The sequence below is a fragment of the Pleurodeles waltl genome, chromosome 7, assembly GCF_031143425.1.
Source record: "Pleurodeles waltl isolate 20211129_DDA chromosome 7, aPleWal1.hap1.20221129, whole genome shotgun sequence".
NCBI classification, from domain to species: Eukaryota; Metazoa; Chordata; class Amphibia; order Caudata; family Salamandridae; genus Pleurodeles; species Pleurodeles waltl.
The window spans coordinates 580727077-580748849 of record NC_090446.1 but is presented as its reverse complement, the minus strand read 5'-3'; the positions used below and the strand labels follow the sequence as shown (position 1 = coordinate 580748849).

General features: G+C 44.7%; 1 protein-coding gene across 7 annotated transcripts in view; it reads right to left on the bottom strand.

Moving 5' to 3' along the window:
• Positions 1-21773, bottom strand: part of LOC138304398 (phosphatidylserine decarboxylase proenzyme, mitochondrial-like) — a 65954-nt gene that overhangs the window by 29206 nt on the left and 14975 nt on the right. For 3 of the 7 annotated variants that reach the window (XM_069244401.1, XM_069244402.1, XM_069244400.1), the window contains exon 2: positions 14525-14609. The exons of 2 other annotated variants lie outside the window; for them this stretch is intronic. In XM_069244401.1, the coding sequence (XP_069100502.1) occupies positions 14525-14577 (53 nt within the window). In that variant the 5' untranslated portion in view covers positions 14578-14609. Of the gene's footprint in view, positions 1-10983; positions 11085-14524; positions 14616-21773 lie in introns of those variants that run through there. 2 more of the 7 variants (XM_069244407.1, XM_069244403.1) reach the window with 2 other exon arrangements.

Below are 21773 nucleotides of genomic sequence, written 5' to 3'. Positions count from 1 at the left end.
CAGTGCTTAATTTGTACCAGCGTTTGACAGTTTTCTACACCAGCACCTTTTTCTGAACACCACAATGTATTTATTCACCATATGGTGGCACTGTGGGGGGCATTCTGACCCTGGCGGCCGGTGACCGCCAGGGTCACCGACCACGGGAGCACCGCCAACAGGCTGACGGTGCTCCCTCGAGCATTCTGACCGCGGCGGTTCAGCCGCGGTCAGAAACGGAAAGTCGGCGGTCTCCCGCCGACTTTCCGCTGCTCGGGGGAATCCTCCATGGCGGCGGAGCGCGCTCCGCCGCCATGGGGATTCTGACACCCCCAGGAACAGGATGGCGGTAGGGGGTGCCGCGGGGCCCCTGGGGGCCCCGCAAAGTATTTCAGTGTCTGCTATGCAGACACTGAAATACGCGACGGGTGCCACTGCACCCGTCGCACCCTTCCCACTACGCCGCCTCCATTCGGAGCCGGCGTCCTCGTGGGAAGGGGTTTCCCGCTGGGCTGGCGGGCGGCCTTCTGGCGGTCGCCCGCCAGCCCAGCGGGAAACACAGAATGGCCGCCGCGGTCTTTTGACCGCGGTGCGGTCATTCGGCGGTTCCCGCCAGGCGGGCGGCTCCCGCCGCCCGCCGGGGTCTGAATGACCCCCTGTGTGTCTATTATTATTTTTTTTTGAAGATTTCCGCAGTGGGGATTTAATTTTTTTTTTTTAAACTAGCATGTATGTCCTGTTGTCACTGGCATTTGGCAGCAGTGGCACAAGTGGAGGTGATTGAAGCTGCAGTGCAGAACAGAAAAATACTTTGGGCCCTTGGACTCAATTTGTTACAAATTAAGCACTAAAGATGGTCAAAGGTGTTCCTCATCCAATCTGCCACCATCAAAGACCCCCTCCCGCACACGTTTGAAAGCTTTATGTTGCATTTATGAAAGCCATAGTGAACCAGGTGGGGTAAGCCTCCAACTAAAGATACCGCAGTGACTGCAAGGACAGCCTACAACAGAGTTTCCCAAACTGTGGGTCACAAGACGATTTTTGGTGGGTTGCTAAAATCCAAGCAATAAATAAAGATGACTTTAAGTTCTGTATTTATCTTGTCAAATTTGCTGCGCTTCAAAGACATAGGTTACATGTAAAGCTATGCCTTCTGACAAGTTTCTGCTTAATTTTAACATGGGGATTGGTGTTTAAAAAGTCCTCTCACTTTGCAGCCAGAGAAAGAAAAATAATGTGAGTTATGTAACAGTCTTTCTGGAGTAGAGTGAGCGTGAAAGCAAAATATGTGCAATGTCTTTTTGTGGCACACAACAGGATGTAAATACCTCTAAATGAACTGTATACATTCGGCAGTTAAGAAAGTACAAACAAAGCACACTTTTTTGTAATTCTGAAGTGTGAAGGAAACAAAGAATTTATTAGGATTAAGAAAAACACACTTTTACTTGGTGATGTACAAATAATATTCACTGAAACTCGATTTCCACACACACCTTTTGTGTGCTAAATAGTTTTGTCAGTAAAACTGCATGTCTGTGCAAATATGGTGGCTATTTCAATGGAAAATGTGCTATCTGTAAACAACAGTGTGCTGCTACACAATGCTTTAATCACATGAAAAAGTCTCCCACCTCATGTCCACCAAAGCAGGGGTTGGTCGCAAACGTTTTTCGTTATCAAAAGTAGGTCATGGTTCTAAAACGTTTGGCAAGCACCGGCCTACAACGTTTTCTCTCCTGCTGCCTAAATCAGGCTGAGGTAAGGCAGTGAGACTAGCCCCACTAATAAAGGTGAGGCCTCTTTGTTTCTTGTAGGGAATCAGAATTGGAGAACTTCCAAAACGGCATCTCAGTTTATTACAAAAACTATTATGTGGATTTTCACAAAACAAAGATAAATTGGGGTACTGCTTCAAAATGTGCCTGCATCATTTGTTATCATTGTTAGGAACGCCACATGGTTTGAGCAAATTGCCCTAATGTGTATTCTAGGAAAAAGCCTGTGTTTAAAAAAAAGTGCTACAAACTGATTTCAGGCACCTATTTGAAAATATATATGAGGCTATCAAACCTTGGTGAGTTTTAGCCAACTATTTCAAAAGTCGGGGGGGGGGGTGGGGCGATTAATATGAATTCCCAATGGAAGATGCAATGTTGCTTTCCCTATGGTTGCACTCGGGAATTCATTTGTGCCAAAAAAAAATGTGCAGGGACCCACAATTTTTCTTAGGCGCCTGCCAACAGCACTGCCGAATGTCAGGTTTGCTCAACACCAAGACTGCTTAGCTTTGATCCAACCTCCTGCTTCTTTCTTCCACCCCCTCCACTTCCTCTTGGTTTATCTCACTCTTACAGGTTCTTTCTCGTCACTCAGAAGGAAAGAGGCTCATAAGCGCAGAGTAATTCTTAGCTAAGTTTATCTGTGTAACTGTCATCACCAACTCGACAACAGGGCCACTGTCGAAGAGATGCCCTCTTTAGCCAACATTCTCACGGAGCAAACCAATTGGCAAGTGAGGAAAGTGGAAAGCAGATACCAACAAGGAGCACATTTTTTTTGGGGGGGGGTGAAGATCAGGAGAAAAGGTATAACTGTATTTATAAACTAGTACCTTAGTACATAACACAATCGCTAAAATATTAGTACAATAGACAATAAGGCATAGGTGCACTAGATGACAGGGAGTATTCATGAAGTGCAAAGCCACAAAACGCTGCTTTCTCACTGTTTTTCTATCTTTCGCCTTTTTTTCCACTCAAGTCTGATGATGAAAAAAAAGTATTGGTGCCCAAAATGAGCGCCGATGCCCATCACCTCCAGTCATCTGTAAAAATTAAGCATTGGCGGTGCAGTTGCCCATCTGAAACTGCCTATAGATTTAGAACTATTTGAGAAAAATTCACCAACTTTCAAAAAAAAATTCTCAGTACACGTGTAGTTTAGTGACACCGAGTGAAAATGTCATGCTTCAAAACGCGTTTTGAGGAGGTTTTTAGCCTTTTTTAAGTGGGCTGCCCGACAGTGCAAATAAAAGCAAAACCAGTTCAAAGGCGTCCACATCAAACGCATGCTTCAAGCACAGAGTGTATTTGGGCCAACCGCTGCACACTTCAAAAATAGTAAAAATTGGTTTGACAGGGAAAGACACTTTTCACCCCACCATAACTTATCAGTAATTTGGGTGTACCCAAACTGATGAAAGTGATATTCAGTGACTCGTTGGGAAACACAATATCTGCAGTTCTCAAAGAAGCTATTACCCATGCACATTCAGGTGTAATATAGCCACAGTGACGTACATGAATTAACAAAGGAGGTGCATTAATTGCAACTGAGCCCAACTGAATATGCTTATTAGCCAACGGGTATTTGAAATAACAAATGTATATTTGAAGAAAGTAATAGCAATCTATTGTGAGTTTTTTTTTATTCGGGTTATTTATAATATGCAAACCTAGCCTAGAACGACAACTGAGCCAATGAGTAGCCAAATATAAATTTAATTGGAATCAACTAAGTATGATCCAAGGGAAGAGGCCATAGAAGAATCCATATTCATTGATGCAGTACTGAATAGCCAAACCAATCAAATTAATGTGCAAAGAAGGCATTTCTGGCCTGGATAACTCCATACAAACAGCATCATTTAGCCCCTGGTGGGCAGCGTGCTAGCTCACCAGGTCAAAGGAGATCCTAGCCTCCCCTCAACAGGCGGATAACCTTCCGCCATGTTATGAGGACCTCTTGGTCTTCAGTGTACTACCTGTGTGGCAGGAGACCTGTGGGCAGAGGAGTGCGCTGAGCCAACATCATGGTTACTTGTCCCAAAACGTCATATTTTTTTCTTTCTCTAAAGCAAAACTCTTTAAAGCAGGAGTTTGTTTCAGAAAAAAAACAAAAATGCAATGGCCCCAATACACATGAAGGTTTCTCTCTTCATACCAGGACCATTGAGTTGTTTCCCCTGGTCAGGGCCATATTACATCCCCAGGATGTGGCAGTGCCTTAAATATGGCGGGGAAACCGTCACTGAGATCTCACGTTTCAGAGGTGGACAGGCTTCCAGGTCAATGGTTTTACTTCTCATTCCTTTACCTGGGAGGCCATTTTCGGCCGCCATTTTTGTTAGCGGTCTAGCCGCTAGTTCATCCGGCGTCAGGCTTCCCCTGATGGGGGATTTAAAGCCTGCTGTTTGCCGGCCAGACCAGGTACGTGACTCCTCCTGAGTAGTTTTTAAATATTTGTTGGTTGTTAACTATTTTAAATCTTTCAGGTGCTTTTTGGGATACTTTTTCTGTGGGCACAGTAATTTTTGGGGGGTAGTTTTTCGATATAGGAGCTGCCGGCTCCCGTGTTTACTGGTCCGGAAGTCTCCATTTTTACTTCTCATTCCTTTACCTGGGAGGCCATTTTCGGATGCCATTTTTGTTAGTGGTCTAGCCACTAGTTCATCCGGCGTCAGGCTTCCCCTGATGGGGGATTTATAGCCTGCTGTTTGCCGGGCAGACCAGGTACGTGACTCCTCCTGAGTTGTTTTTTTAAATATTTGTTGGTTTTTAACTATTTTAAATCTTTCAGGTGCTTTTTGGGATACGTTTTCTGTGGGCACATTCATTTTTGGGGGGTAGGTATCGATATAGGAGCTGCAGACTCCCGTGTTTAGTGGTCCGGCAGTCTCCATTTTTACTTCTCATTCCTTTACCTGGGAGGCCATTTTCGGCCACCATTTTTGTTAGCGGTCTAGCTGCTAGTTCATCCGGTGTCAGGCTTCCCCTGATGGGGGATTTAAAGCCTGCTGTTTGCCTGCCAGACCAGGTATGTGACTCCTCCTGAGTCGTTTTAAAATATTTGTTGGTTTTTAACTATTTTAAATCTTTCAGGTGCTTTTTGGGATACTTTTTCTTTGGGACCAGTAATTTTTTGGGGGTAGTTTTTCGATATAGGAGCTGCAGGCTCCCGTGTTTAGTGGTCCGGCAGTCTCCATTTTTACTTCTCATTCCTTTACCTGGGAGGCCATTTTCAGCTGCCATTTTTGTTAGCGGTCTAGCCGCTAGTTCATCCGGCATCAGGCTTCCCCTGATGGGGGATTTAAAGCCTGCTGTTTGCCAGCCGCGAAGCGGAGGCGTGCCAGAGGCAAGCCCGTCTGCGCCCATCCGCGCCCAGACGAGCCCAGAAATGCTGCTCCTCTGGATATTAATAGGCTTATCCACTCTCCTTTACTACTACCTGCACCTGTATCCTTTATTACTGGTACGTGCCTTTCTAACACTTCGTGCTCTTGCAACCTTTCACTATGCCCCAGTTGCTCCTGGAAACCCACTAATTCCTCTTCTTTTATAAACTCCTCTCAGCAATTGGGCAGAATGTTCCTGCTTAATTGTCGCTCTCTACCAGCACACTATTTACATATTTACACCCTGTTAGAAAATCTCCAACCTGATGCACTATTTCTTAAAGAAACATAGTTGACGGATAATTCATCTGTTGATATTTGTAGAACCTTACCATCCACTTACACAATAATTCATGTGGAAAGGCGGTATTGCTACCATTCATAAGACGGCAATTAAATGTGTTGCTTCGTCATTTGATATTGCAGGGTGCGAGAGCATGACCTTTACATTATACTTATCACCTACTTTCACTTTCTCTGGCATTCTTCTTTATCGACCTCCAGGCTCTTGTGTTAACTTCTTAGAATCTTTACCCAATGCCGTAGCCAGTCTCATTTGTAACACTCCTAACTTAACCATTATCGGAGATTTTAACATTCATTCCGAGAATGTAGATTGTCCTGCTGCCCAATCCTTATTAGCCTCTCTGACTGCTCTGGACTTGGTTCAGTATTCGACGGATCCCACTCACCTTAAAGGCCACACTATTGATCTTATTTTTAGCAATGACCCTGATTTTATGATGTTTACTCCTCTGCCCCTGCCTAGGACAGATCATTATCTCCTGTCTTTTTCTCTTTTATACAACCATCCCTCAGGTGCTCACACTAAGACTAAAACAGAGGGGCGTATCTGGTCCAAGCTAGTTCCCACAGAATGGCATAAGGCACTCTGCACTCCTCCTATGATCTATAATCATTTATCGTTTTATCACTGCAGAGTCATTTAATAATTGGATTTCTACCTCCTTAGACTCTGTCCTACCCATTAAAACTAGATTAAAGAAATCCACTCACAAGACTAACCCTTGGTTTTCACCTCTTTTGTTAAAACTCAAAAAGAGCTGTAAAAAACTTGAAAGAATTTGGAAAAAGAACTATAGTCTTCCCTCTAAAGAAGCCTATAGGCAAGTGTAGGAGCCTGGACTGGCTTGTAGTGAGTACCAAGGGGTACTTGCACCTTGCACCAGGCCCAGTTATCCCTTATTAGTGTATAGGGTGTCTAGCAGCATAGGCTGATAGATAATGGTAGTTTAGCAGAGCAGCTTAGGCTGAACTAGGAGACGAGTGAAGCTCCTACAGTACCACCTAGTGTCATATGCACAATATCATAAGAAAACACAATACACAGCTATACTAAAAATAAAGGTACTTTATTTTTATGACAATATGCCAAAGTATCTCAGAGTGTACCCTCAGTGAGAGGATAGGAAATATACACAAGATATATATACACAATACCAAAAATATGCAGTATAGTCTTAGAAAACAGTGCAAACAATGTATAGTTACAATAGGATGCAATGGGGACACATAGGGATAGGGGCAACACAAACCATATACTCCAAAAGTGGAATGCGAACCACGAATGGACCCCAAACCTATGTGACCTTGTAGAGGGTCACTGGGACTATTAGAAAATAGTGAGGGTTAGAAAAATAGCCCACCCCAAGACCCTGAAAAGTGAGTGCAAAGTGCACTAAAGTTCCCCAAAGGACAAAGAAGTCGTGATAGGGGAATAATGCAGGAAAGACACAAACCAACAATGCAACAACAATGGATTTCCAATCTAGAGTACCTGTGGAATAAGGGGACCAAGTCCAAAAGTCACAAGCAAGTTGGAGATGGGCAGATGCCCAGGAAATGCCAGCTGTGGGTGCAAAGAGGCTTCTACTGGACAGAAGAAGCTGAGGTTTCTGCAAGCACGAAAAGGGCTAGAGACTTCCCCTTTGGTGGACGGATCCCTCTCGCCGTGGAGAGTCGTGCAGAAGTGTTTTCCCGCCGAAAGACCGCCAACAAGCCTTGCTAGCTGCAAATCATGTGGTAAGCGTTTTTGGATGCTGCTGTGGCCCAGGAAGGACCAGGATGTCGCAAATTGCGTCAGGAGAGAGAGGGGACGTCGAGCAAGACAAGGAGCCCTCTCAGCAGCAGGTAGCACCCGGAGAAGTGCCAGAAACAGGCACTACGAGGATGCGTGAAACGGTGCTCACCCGAAGTTACACAAAGGAGTCCCACGTCGCCGGAGACCAACTTAGAAAGTCGTGCAATGCAGGTTAGAGTGCCGTGGACCCAGGCTTGGCTGTGCACAAAGGATTTCCGCCGGAAGTGCACAGAGGCCGGAGTAGCTGCAAAAGTCGCGGTTCCCAGCAATGCAGTCTGGCGTGGGGAGGCAAGGACTTACCTCCACCAAACTTGGACTGAAGAGTCACTGGACTGTGGGAGTCACTTGGACAGAGTTGCTGGATTCGAGGGACCTCGCTCGTCGTGCTGAGAGGAGACCCAAGGGACCGGTAATGCAGCTTTTTGGTGCCTGCGGTTGCAGGGGGAAGATTCCGTCGACCCACGGGAGATTTCTTCGGAGCTTCTAGTGCAGAGAGGAGGCAGACTACACCCACAGCATGCACCACCAGGAAAACAGTCGAGAAGGCGGCAGGATCAGCGTTACAGAGTTGCAGTAGTCGTCTTTGCTACTATGTTGCAGTTTTGCAGGCTTCCAGCGCGGTCAGCAGTCGATTCCTTGGCAGAAGGTGAAGAGAGAGATGCAGAGGAACTCGGATGAGCTCTTGCATTCGTTATCTAAAGTTTCCCCAGAGACAGAGACCCTAAATAGCCAGAAAAGAGGGTTTGGCTACCTAGGAGAGAGGATAGGCTAGCAACACCTGAAGGAGCCTATCAGAAGGAGTCTCTGACGTCACCTGGTGGCACTGGCCACTCAGAGCAGTCCAGTGTGCCAGCAGCACCTCTGTTTCCAATATGGCAGAGGTCTGGAGCACACTGGAGGAGCTATGGACACCTCCCAGGGGAGGTGCAGGTCAGGGGAGTGGTCACTCCCCTTTCCTTTGTCCAGTTTCGCGCCAGAGCAAGGCTAAGGGGTCCCTGAACCGGTGTAGACTGGCTTATGCAGAAATGGGCACCAAAAGTGCCCATGAAAGCATTTCCAGAGGCTGGGGGAGGCTACTCCTCCCCTGCCTTCACACCATTTTCCAAAGGGAGAGGGTGTAACACCCTCTCTCAGAGGAAGTTCTTTGTTCTGCCATCCTGGGCCAGGCCTGGCTGGACCCCAGGAGGGCAGATGCCTGTCTGAGGGGTTGGCAGCAGCAGCAGCTGCAGTGAAACCCCAGGAAAGGCAGTTTGGCAGTACCAGGGTCTGTGCTACAGACCACTGGGATCATGGGATTGTGCCAACTATGCCAGGATGGCATAGAGGGGGCAATTCCATGATCATAGACATGTTACATGGCCATATTCGGAGTTACCATTGTGAAGCTACATATAGGTAGTGACCTATATGTAGTGCACGCGTGTAATGGTGTCCCCGCACTCACAAAGTCCGGGGAATTGGCCCTGAACAATGTGGGGGCACCTTGGCTAGTGCCAGGGTGCCCTCACACTAAGTAACTTTGCACCTAACCTTTACCAGGTAAAGGTTAGACCTATAGGTGACTTATAAGTTACTTAAGTGCAGTGTAAAATGGCTGTGAAATAACGTGGACGTTATTTCACTCAGGCTGCAGTGGCAGGCCTGTGTAAGAATTGTCAGAGCTCCCTATGGGTGGCAAAAGAAATGCTGCAGCCCATAGGGATCTCCTGGAACCCCAATACCCTGGGTACCTCAGTACCATATACTAGGGGATTATAAGGGTGTTCCAGTAAGCCAATGTAAATTGGTGAAATTGGTCACTAGCCTGTTAGTGACAATTTGGAAAGAAATGAGAGAGCATAACCACTGAGGTTCTGATTAGCAGAGCCTCAGTGAGACAGTTAGTCACTACACAGGTAACACATTCAGGCACACTTATGAGCACTGGGGCCCTGGTGAACAGGGTCCCAGTGACACATACAACTAAAACAACATATATACAGTGAAAAATGGGGGTAACATGCCAGGCAAGATGGTACTTTCCTACAGCAAGCCATCAGATGTTACCATCAGAATATTAAAGCAGCCCAGATGACTTACTATAGTACGAAAATAGAAGAATCCTCCAACTCCCATAAAGCAATTTTTCTGATTTTTAAGGAACTGACTTTGGTTCCACAAACTGACTCCCCTATAGAGGCATCCATTAAACAGAGTAATCTATTAGCCACTCATTTCCAGGACAAAGTCATCAAAATATATTCTTCATTTCCTTCTGCCTCTCCTCAAGAAACCCTGGATCATCAGTCAACTGACCTTTCTGTCCAGAGTACTGTATTAAATGTCTTTCAACCCCTCCAGATACTCTGGTAGCTAATTTACTTCTTAATACTAAATCTGGTTCCCCTCTCGATCCGGCCCCTCCTTCCATTCTGCTGTTGACTTCAGACATTATCGTTCCCCCATTGACAAACATTTTTAAACCGCTCTTTGTCTCTAGGCACTTTGCCTCCGTCTTTTAAACATGCTGTCATCAAACCCCTTCTCAAAAAACCCAAACTGGATCCCGCCTCTCTAGACAATTATAGGCCTATTGCTCTTCTTCCCATCTTAGCAAAAGTCTTGGAAAAACATGTTAATCATCAACTGACAAGCTATCTAGAGAACCAGAATCTCTTGGATCCCTCTCAGATGGCTTCAGAGTCCAGCATAGCACTGAGTCTGCTCTCTTAGCAACTACTGAATCTGCCAGACAACTTTTAGATCAAGGAGGCCATGCCGCTATTATATTACTTGATCTTATTGCAGTATTTGATACTGTTGACCATAACCTCCTCTGTCACAGACTGTCTAAGATAGGGTTAGGAGGCATTGCTCTCTCATGGCTTTCCTCTTTCCTCACAGGAAGATCCTTTTAAGTATTAGACCGCTCTTTTTTTTCTGATATCTATCCTCTGACCTGTGGAGTCCCTCAGGGCTCCTCTCTGAGCCCGACTCTTTTTTATATTTATTTATCCTCTTTAGCTGAGGTGGTTCCCCCATAACCTTTCCATGGTTACCTATGCTGATGATACTCAGTTAGTAGTATCCCTTTGCAGCACTGCGCATTCCTCCTCCGCCAGCCTCTCTTGCTGTTTGGCTGACATTGCCAATTGGATGACCTTATCCAAACTGAAATTTAATGACGGAAAATCCGAGGTAATGATTGTGGGTAATGGCCCTCCTGCTTTTCCTCGAACTTCTTATTCAGAGGTCTTCAGTAGCCTCCCCCCTCCTAAGACACATATCAACAGCCTTGGTTTTTGGCTTGAGCCCCGTCTAACTATGGAGATCCAGTCTAAAAAGGTCTTGTCTATGTGCTTTGGCCTTTTGAGATCTCTTAGGAAGATTCTGAATCTTCTACCACCCATGGCTAAAAGAATCCTCATTCAGGCGCTGATTCTTTCTCGCCTTGATTATGGCAACTCTTTGTTCCTTAGTTCTCCAGACTATGTGATAAGGAAACTCCAAGTTGTGCAGAATGCCGCAGCCAGACTGCTTACTAATCTACCTAGGCATTTGTCTGCGAAGCCAGCACTTGCAGCACTCCATTGGTTGCCTATAAAACAACGTATTCAATTTAAATCTTTATGTCTGGTCCATAAAGCCCTACATGATAGGGGTCCCTTTTTTCTTAGACATTGTCTCTCCATTTATGCCCCCACTAGACTTCTGCGTTCATCTACATCCTGGGAAGTCCACATACCACGATTTAAGAGATCTTGGGGAGGTAACTCCTTCACGGTAAAAGCTGCTCGGCTATGGAACTCCCTTCCTTCAGAGCTACGACACGAATCTTCCGAACGCCTATTTAGGAAGAAGTTAAAAACAATTATTTTTGCTGCTAATTCTTTGCCTTAATTCTCCTCTTCTTCTCTTTTTTTCCTTCTTGGGAGCTTTCCCGTATCTCAGCACTGGGACGCCCTAGGGTAGCTACGCGCTTTACAAATCCATAAACTCAAACTAAACTCAAACTTACTAGTGGACTGAAGCCCACTGAGACTCTGCCGATGGAAACCCCTTAGTTTCCCTCTTCTATGCGAGTCAATTTTTGGGGATACCTGCATTTGCCACCTTTTCAACTACCCCAAAGTTTTCAGCTGGAGTTGGGTGTACAGCAGTTGCAAACCACTATAATTATAAAGACATAAAGTCCCCAAAATAGTGAATATATCAACATAACACAGATTTACAGTCAAAGTGACTTGGATACAATTAGAAAATTGCCAATGAGTTTCTCCCTTCATTAGCCATTTTTTCCAAGCAGCTTTCAAAAGTGTGCAAAAAATATATGTGTAAAAATAACAAGTGAAATCCAAGCTGCATTCTCTGACTCGCACTAAAACAAATTTAAGAAAACAAATAGCCATGCTCTTGACACACCTAGCACCACACATGCAAAAGAAAGAAATTAATTAAAGTGAGTCAAGTTCTCGTTAAATTTACACATTTCAGTACTAAAATAAAAAATATCCTCATATAGATATGTAGTGGAAGGTCAGTGTCAAGGTACTATTACAACATTAATTCACATTATCCCGCTCAGTAGTGCAATGTAAGTGATATGTCAGGTCACATCAGGTCATGTATTGCAATGTCAGGGCATGCAGTGCACTGTCATATCCTATCACTTGATGTCCTATGATATCATGTGGACTGAGCTCCAAACAGATCTGCCTGTCATATTACATCTGTCTTAAGTGGGAGTTAAGGCTACAGTGACACCTCAAAGCTGATGATAACCTATGACATTAAAGACCTTATTTTTAATTTTTTTCCATGTAATTGTTAGTGCTTGTAGGAAGCTGGCTTTGTACATACTATATCAAAATGAGATGTAGTGTGCACAGAGTCCAGGGGTTCCCCAGAGGCTAAAGTCGATAACACTAATGCTCTCTTTTTTGGTAGTGTAGTCGAGCAGTTAGGCTTATCAGAGGGTAGTGCAAAGCATTTGTTGTACACACACAAGCAATAGAAGAAGCACACTCTCAATGACTTACCTCCAGACCAAAGGTTTTTATATAGCAAAAGTATATTTTCTTAATTTATTTCTAGACCCACAAGATTCAAGTTGCAGGTCATTATTTCAATAGATTTGTATTTCACACATATATCAATAGCACTTTGTTTGAAATCGATAAGTTATACAGTTTTTGAAATATTGGCAATTATCTGTTTTAAAAGTTGACCCTGCAATTTTCAGAAACAGTTCCTGGGAGGGAGAAAAGTTAGTATGATTTACATGTAAGTACTTGACTTATAGTTCCAGTCTCCTGGGGTTAGGATGTCCATAGATTGGAGTTCAAGTTAACTCCAAACACCCACCACCAGCAGTACGGGCCCGGCCAGGTGCAGAATCAAAGTTGAGGCAAATTTAACATGGGCTCCTATGGAGACTGGGGGTACTCGGAATCAGTACCTGTGAAATCAGAGGGTAGACCTGGGGGGTTTAGAGGAGCACCGAGGGGGCCACAAGTAGGCACCAAACACACACCCTCTGCGGCACAGGGGCGGCCGGGTGCAGGGTGCAAACAGAGCATCGGGGTCCCAATGCTTTTCTATGAGGGTATCCAGGGGTCATTCAGATGCTGCAGGCGAGGTCCAGTGGGTCAACTTGGGCAAACCACAGGCTGGACAGGGAGGAGGGCAGCCTGCTGAACATAGCTGCACCAGAGGTCCGGTTCTCCAAGACCTGTGGGCTGCTAGTGCAGTCATCTTTTAGGCGTTGGATAGCTTTGTCCGGAGCTTTCGTGGTCAGGGGGGTCCTCAGGATTCCCTCTGCAGGCGTTGTCGTGGAGGGGTCAACCCAGGGTGCGCACTTGCTCAGAATCGCTTGGGGACTCTCTCTAGCTAGTTGGGCCACCTGGATACCAGCCAGAGGCATCGGCTGCAGGGTGGTCGGTAATCATGGATCGTGGGAGGTTGTGGAGTCCGTTGGTTGTTGATTCTTTGTGAACAGGGTCGCTGTCCTCTGGAGTTCTCGGTCCTCTGTGATGCAGGCCAGTCCGCTGGAGCTTGGCAGAGGTTGCTGGTCCTGCACGATGCATCGCTTTCTTGGTGCAGGTTCTCTGAAGCAGGAGACAGACTGGTAGGGCTGGGTTAAAATCAGTTTGTGTTGTCCTTCTCTGTGGGGGTTTCAGCTATGCAGTCCTTCTTCTTCTTGTGAGGTCGCCAGGAATTTGGTGAGCTAGGTTAAGGGAGGCTCGTAAATCCTGGATTTAGGGGCATTTCTGGGGTCAGAGGGCAGTAGCCAATGGGTTTGTTTGTGGCCACAGAGAGCACAAAAGCTCTCACCCCATGTGGTCAGAAACTTGTCTGAAAGTGGCAGGCTGGCACAGACTGGTCAGTCCTACACTAGCAGTTTGGCTAACATACAGGGGGCATCTCTAAGATGCCCTCTGGGTGCATTTCTCAATAAATCCCACACTGGCTTCAGTGTGGGTTTATTGTGCTAAGAACTTTGATACCAAACCTCCCAGTATTCTGTGAAGCCATTATGGAGCTGTGAAGTTTATAATGACAAACTCCCAGACCATATACTTAATATGGCTACACTGCACTTACAATGTCTAAGAATGGACTTAGACACTGTAGGGGCATATTGCTCATGCAGCTATGCCTGTAGTATAGTGCACCCTACCTTAGGGCTGTAAGGCCTGCCATAGGGGTGACTTTCCTATGCCACAGGCAGTGGTTTGTGGGCATGGCACCCTGAGAGGGGTGCCATGTCAACTTTGCCTTTTTCTCCCCGCCTGCACACACAATCTGCAATGGCAGTGTGCATGTGCTTGGTGAGGGGTCCTCCAGGGTGGCATAATACATGCTGCAGCTCTTGTTGACCTTCCCTGGCCACAGGGCCCTTGGTACCATGGGTACCTTTTACAAGGGACTTAACTGTGTGCCATGGGTGTGCCAATTGTAAAAACAAAGTTACAGATTTGGGGAAAGAACACTGGTGCTGGGGCCTGGTTAGCAGGGTCCCAGCACACTTCCAATCAAAGCTGGCATCAACACTAGGCAAAAAGTGGGGGGTAACCATGCCAACAGTGGCACTTTCCTACAGAGCTGTAAACAAAATGTATCTAGCTGTCAGACTCTATTCCAGAGTTTTTTCTAGTGAATAGCTGCATGAACATGTGCACGAAAGGTGAATATGCTATTAGTGACAAACTCCAGGGACTCATGGAAATTTTGCATTTTTCCGCTGATGAAAACGCAGGACAGATCTGCAACAGGTGGACACCTACCAGCGCTTAGGCCGCAGCAGCCCTGGACCAGAAACCTTTGCTGTTTTCCGCATCTTCTGGCACAGCAGAGATGATATTGATAACCCTGTCAAAAAGTTACAGAAGATGGGGTTAACATGGCCTCCACACCACTAAGCGAACACTCCGATCCCCCCACTTCCACCGAATAAGGTTAAGCATGTGCATTATTTCTGTAAAGTTATACAAGTGTTGAGATATGCTTCTGTGGCAAGTGCCAGCAATTGTTTTAGGAGCAGGATGTAGGTTCATGAAAAAGTTCAAAGGTTGTTACGCTTGCCATTCACTCTTGGTGTGGGCAGATATGCATACCTTGCGTGTTTCCTTAAGTATCTGTTTTCAGCAGAGAGCTCACTCAGACTGACTCACACCTAACATTCATTCCAAGTAAAGGCAGTCCATGTACACGAGCCCCGACATGGACATGACCTTGGTTCTGAGCTCCGTCCGCATCAAACTCATCTGCTCCCAGAGCAAGAAGAATCGACATGTTTGAATTCACTCTGATCTCCACACAGTAGAGAGATCTCTGCATGTCACGTTCATTATTCAGTCCCAGTGGAAGCATTACACGCATGGAAAGATCCACTCATATCTGTTTTCAGTAGAGTTCAGCTTGGGTCGCACTTGTCCTTTGCTCCTAGTGAGGGCTGTGAGTGCATGTGTAAATCCTCCTGAATCGGGGCTCAGGAAAGAGCTCTGTTTGTGGGTAACGCGTGTGACTGGCTTGCATGGAGACCGTGTGATCATGTAAAGCTTGACTGTCATCTTGACTGACTAGAAGAGCGATCTCCATTTCACGCTCGTCATTCACTTCCAGTTGAATGAGTGCAGGCAAGGGACAATTCAGATGACTTGACACACATTCCCCACACAGCTATGGAAACCACAGACTACTTTGTCTATGACAGTGAGAATACACATCTTAATCTCTGACCTCAGGGCGCTACTTTAGGGACAAAGGGCCAGATGTATCAATCTGTACAATAGCGATTCCCTAATTGCGATTTTTTGCAAATCGCAATTAAGTAATCGCTATTGGAATGTATGAAACTCCAGGAGTTTCATACTGCGATTCGCAATGGACCTACCTCATCAATATTCATTAGGTAAGTCGCAATTTGCGAGCCATTGCAAATGGCTACAATCACAGGGATGGTGGCCTGGTGGGCTCAGCAGACCACCATGTCTGTGATTGCATTTCAATAAAGCAATTTTTTTTAATGCAGCTTGTTTTCCTTAAAAGAAAACGGGATGCGTGTAAAAATGAAAAATTAAAAGTTTCCTTTTCATTTTCTAAGAGTAGGCAGTGCTCTGTTAAAAAACGTTTTTGCATGCATTCACAAAGGGGAAGGGGTCCCTTGGGGATCCCTTCCCCTTTGCGAATGGGTTACCACCTAGTTGAAGTAGGTGGAAACTGCGATTGTTTTGCGACCGCATTAACAATCGCAAAACAATCATACATACGTCTGCAATTCGGCATTGGGAAGGGACGCCCTTGACACGCCCCTTCCTAATACCGAATTGGTATGTAGTCGCAAATCCAATATGCGATTCAGTAACATATTACTGAATCGCAAAGTGGACTTGTTACATAACAAAACGCATTTATCGGTTGCAATAAATCACACCTATTAGCAGTTTATAGGAGTAAGATGTGGATTTTGGTGTTTAACGCCATAATGGCCGTTGGGCCGTTAGCGATTGCAAAAACGTTTGATACATCTCGCCCAAAGATCGTACACGCTGCAGGCAGTGAATTTATTCCCCAGAGCAGACCTGTCACTCTGGTTCACAAATCTTATGGTCTGAGGCCTCGAACGGCAGAACATTCCACCCTGTAACTACTCTGATCCCAGAGGCTTGAGGCTTCCAGAGATGAAATGTCGGAGACACACACAGGTCCAAATGTACAAGAGGTGCGGGCGAGGGAAACTGGGGCTCCATCAAGAGCCTGGTCCTCCAAGGAGATAAACACCGACGAGAGGCTTGTCTTCTTCCCGCCCTTCTAACAGCAAGCACTCTCGTTACCCCCGTCCCACTAAGGGCTACCACTCCCGTTTGTGCACGGGACTTAAGTATGAGTTTGGTTTTAATTCAACATTAGTTATATTTCGGCAGGTCAAACCTGCCGAAGTTTTACAGGGAAAACATACGGACCCGTATTTATACATTTTTAGTGCTACATTTGCGTCATTTTTTGAAGCAAAAGTGGCCAAACTTACAAAATAGAATTGTATTTTGTAAGTTTGCGCCGCTGTAAATATGGGCCATGGTGTTTAACTGTATCATGCTTATTCTGCTGCGTTAAACACCAAAATCCGCATCTTACTCCTACAAAGTGCTAATAGGTGTGATTTATTGCAACCGATAAATAACGTACTCCGTGGTGTTGTTATTTATCAGGGGTGATAACGCCTCAGCTTGTTATCAGACCCAGAGAGTGTAAATGACTGACTCGGTTTTCCTTCTGTGAGGGGCAGGCAAACCGTGACCCTGCAGCCCCCCCCCCCCCCCCCACCAACCCCAACACGCCCACCCCCACCCCCATCCCCAGTTTGAATTCGCCACCTGTTTTAGACTTGCTTTGTTTTCCGCATCGATCTCTTTGACCTGATCATTGCTGCCTTTAGCAACTGTTGGTTTCTTTTAGTTAACACCTTTTTCTGCTTCGTGGAGAGAGAACTCCGTCCCTTCTGTAAAGCAAACAGCCCCCGCCGACAGGCATGTGCTATTAGTTACAGACTGTGCTAAGTGCCGTGGCGCTACTTCCTCGCCCAGCCCTCTTGTGCTCGGGGCGCTGCATGCCCTCAATCTCCTGCGTCTGGAACTTTCCCTCCCTGCGTTAAACTATGACATGGCATCCAATACACAGGGGAAGGTGTGGTGTGCACTGTCTGCATCGATTTCATGACTCAGCAAATAGCGCCGATACAATCCAATACAAGCCAAGATATACCTCACTATAAACAACTGACCCCGTGCCATAACAGTTAACAGGTGTGTGCTCTACTTGTAATGCTATCGTCACACTGTCTTCTTTACAACCACAAGTGTAAGACGTGCATTTGTGCTACTACACCAAGCCTGGAGGGCACGCTCTAGGCCTCGTGCATGACACCAAAACTCACCAATGTGACTACTACCAACACCTATACATCTGTGCATTACAGATGTAGCAATGAGCATTAGAGAAGGAAGCAAGTGTTTTAAAGATTCAGAAATGTGGCATTACAGGTGCGGCAATGTGTAATAACAGATGTGGCAATGTGGCTTTACTGGTGTAGTCAGATGTAGCAATTACACCTGACATTCTGGAAAGTGCTTTGTGGAATCAACAAGAGGTGGGAATGTGCTACGTAATACTGAAACACATTGTAACGCATACATCTGTGATGCATCAGAGCACATTCTGGGAGTATTGCTCCACCCTGGCTCAACAATCTAAAAACAAGTACATGCAAGGTATATCACCAGTTGAAAATAGAATCATTACAGAACCCCCAGGTAAGAAAGACATATCTAAAACTTATAACACTTTAATTAATAACTCACCAGACATAACAAAGATTAGAGAAAAAAGGGATTATAAGGTTGGCCATAACAAGGACGATGAATGGGTGGCGGCCGAGTAAGCCCCAAGGAGGGGACGATTAAAATGCTTCATCTTACATATTACGCAAGAAAGAAACCTTGTTCTATAGAATGTGTACAGTCTGCCCTTTGTTTAAAAAGTTATGAAATCGTGGGAAATTACATCCACACATGAAGGGAATACCCTACATTTGCCAAATGTTGGAAAAGCCAATGAATACTTTAGCAAAGTTATGGAAACTGAAATTGACTGGAATATTAAAATGATGCCCTTGGAATATAGGGGGATCAAGCTCGTCCTAAACATAAACTGCTGTTCTGCAAAATGGAACGAAATATACAGGATCATGGGACTGGAGAACAACAGAGATGATTAATGATATTTAAAATTAATGATGTTTAATGATTAGAAGGTGTTTAAAGAAATATTAGAAAGTCTGGGGGAAATGGTGTGAGTTACAGAGCCTTGACTATGAAAAAGAACATCATTTATAACTCACTATGTATTGCCATGTAGTAACAGGGCATTATGGTACAATATACTGACTATAACTATACTACAGAACGTATGTATACAGTGGATTGACTCCTCCGAGCCAATTAATAACAATTTATTGAAGGAGACTACTAGTTACTCTTGTAGAATGGTTTATATGTATTTATATGAAAAAGCTGATGTGTGTAGCGATATGTATTATGAAAATAAGATCTTTGAATATGGCAGTGAGTGATGTTGTAAACTATTTCATTTATTTCAAATAATAAAAATACATTAAAAAATCTAAAAACAAGCCAGTCCTAGTGGATTCGGTCGCATCTCTAAGCCCTGAGGTAGTTCAGTTTGTTATCCATGTGACAAGCTCAAACGAATGATGCCACTTTTAACTAAAAGGAACTCAGGCGTAAAGGTCAGAGGACTTTTAAATTCCCACCTTAGCTTCTGTATCAATCTTCAGGCTGGACTCACATCCCCTCACCTCACAGAGACTCAACATGTCCCGAATGAAGTTTAGACTAATTAGTGGTATTAGGAAGTAGAGCTACATATCTGCAGAGTGATCATCACTTCAATAGCTTCTAGTGCCTGTAACATGTAATCAGTATGTATTTGTACATCGCTTGACTGGCATCTGTATGGTCCCATGGCAATAGGCATCCTTTACTGTTCTGGGACAATAGATGACAGAAGGCCTACTGAAATTGTATTTGGTTGTTTCCCATTTTGTTTAATGGTAAATATACTGAATAGTGGCAGACAAGGTTTGAAAAGACTAAAGTGCTGTTAAGAGATGGAGTAAAGTAGATAGTGGCTGACTCCGTCCCTTATTGATCGGCTCGGACAATAGTGTGCATTGAGGTGTGTGCTGACGTACATGCTATTTGCTTTCTTCCACTGGGGCGTATGGTTGTGGCCTACCTCATATATATATATCTCAGATAGCAACTCCTATATCAGAGAGAAACAACCGCTCCTTATTTTCTGCCCAGAATGTTAAGGTCTACAGAACAGAGCTGGCAGCTATCGTTAGGTTTATTCTCATGCCCTTGAAGATAATATTTTTCACATCAGGGATTTGGCTCGCTGGATCTTCTCTTTCTTGGCCCTTCAGAAATAGGATAAACTCTTGCTGTTACATAGGATCAGTTTGAGCCTCCTCAGCACCTGGAGGTAGCCCACGGGTAGTATGGGTGCACTATGTAACTGCCTTGACTCACTTGTTCACCTTTTCACTGGCCAACTATCCGAAAAAGGCCTTGTGTTGCACTGTGCTCCAGCAGCGAAAGAGGGTGAGCATGTCTCTCTCGGCCTAGGGCAGAGCACACAAGTGGACATTTACAATGCGAAACAATGCAGTAATGCAATGACATCCGACAGTAATGTCGGGCCTTCGGAATTGTACACACTTTGCATGTTGAAAACCTTTTTTTTTCAAAATCTGCATTGCTTTTTATGTAACGTGCACACTATCATGATCATCTTTTAGCCGAGCTCTCTGTCCATTAAATATATCTCCTTGAGAGTAGAGATATGCTGAAACGGTTGCAAGATACAACGTCTGTTTTTACGGTTTTACTTTATTTGCCTTTTATCCAATACTAGACATATCCACATGGATTGTTTTATTGTCCAAACAGTCTCTAGGCGGCCGAGCAAAACAATGTCCTGAAGGCTTCGTTTCTTTCCAGTGAGAGTGGTTCAGGGGCCTCATTTTTTCCGAATCTGCTTAGGATCTGCGTCTCTCCTAGTACAGTGAAGCAGATTGGGAGTCTTAGTTGGATTCTATTTTGCAAATATCTTTTGCTTAGGAGGGAGTTTCCCAAAGATTGCGCTCCCACATACTGAGAGTTTGTTCTATTCCATGTGACTCCTGTAATTCTCACGCAAGGGAACCATGAGATGATGATGGGTGTTTTCCAACTTACTGCTTTGGTCGTGGGTATTTAAATCTAGGCTTATAGGAGTAGATATTATCTGGTTACCTTTATATAAAATCAATTAATATTATGTAATTCCATTCGTATATTTGTCAGTGATGTATTCTGATTTTGTGTTGGCTATTGACGGAAAGGAGAGTTTCTAGGAGCCCTTGGGAAATAGTCTGCATCAACGTCGTGCAGTTCAACATCAGAGGATTGGCACTTAAGTTCAGTGCTAGTTGTCCAAGGACCCCCAGACCTCTTTTGACTTCCACTTAGGCTCTATTCGGCCCATTCATTTTTTAGCCCAAAAGAAGGTTTTTTTTCACTACTGTGATTGATAAAGCAAGAGGGGAGGCCTTTCTATTGCTTCCCATCCCTTTAACCGAGGTGTCTAGAGGTCTCCTGATTGTGCCTTATCCTAAAGTAAAACCACTCCCCATTTGGTTTTTAACAAGTTCGCCAAGTGATGCCTTCCTCGCTGAGCATAGATTCCTAGGGTATAAATATGTGCAACTGGGCAGATAGGCCGGCCTAAAAACACTAAATGTTAGTCTTTCATAACTGCCTCAAATGCGACACTGAGTCTGTAATGTCACCGTGTAATATCCACTCTTACTTGGTAAATTAATTGTACAGTTATTTAGCTTTTAATTATTTCTCACAAAATACTCATCTAATTTACTAATCAAAAGCTGAGTGTCACATAACAGGGAGTAGAAGTAATACAATGCACCTGTCTCCCAAAATGTATCATACTGTGGACTCTTAGTACTGAAAGATTCAATGATCTAACACAGTTCTGCTAACAACGTACAAGTAATATTAAGACTAGTCAAGCTGGATAAGTAGATCAGGGACAAAGCTTGCCCCAGGTGGGTAGAAATTGTGCAGAAGGCTTACATAGTACGTGTCAATGTATGACTCAGGTTATTTCCTCCATAAAATTGGAGGAAGACCTTTTTGTGAGCAAAGTTGTCATCCCCTTCAATAATAATGAGGATGTAGAATTGTTTCTTCTTGCTGCACATCTTCTCTGCTTTATCAATGGATTTTTGCCTTTCAATGTTTTAGAGTTTGGAGCCCACACTCTGCAACACCAGCATGCCAAGGTGGCCCCTAACCCCTATTTTCACTGTGTGAGTAGGCTGTACTGTGTTGTCCTCTCATTATTTCGATAGCTCAGATGGCCTCAGCTGGGATGCCTTTTGTCCAGCAG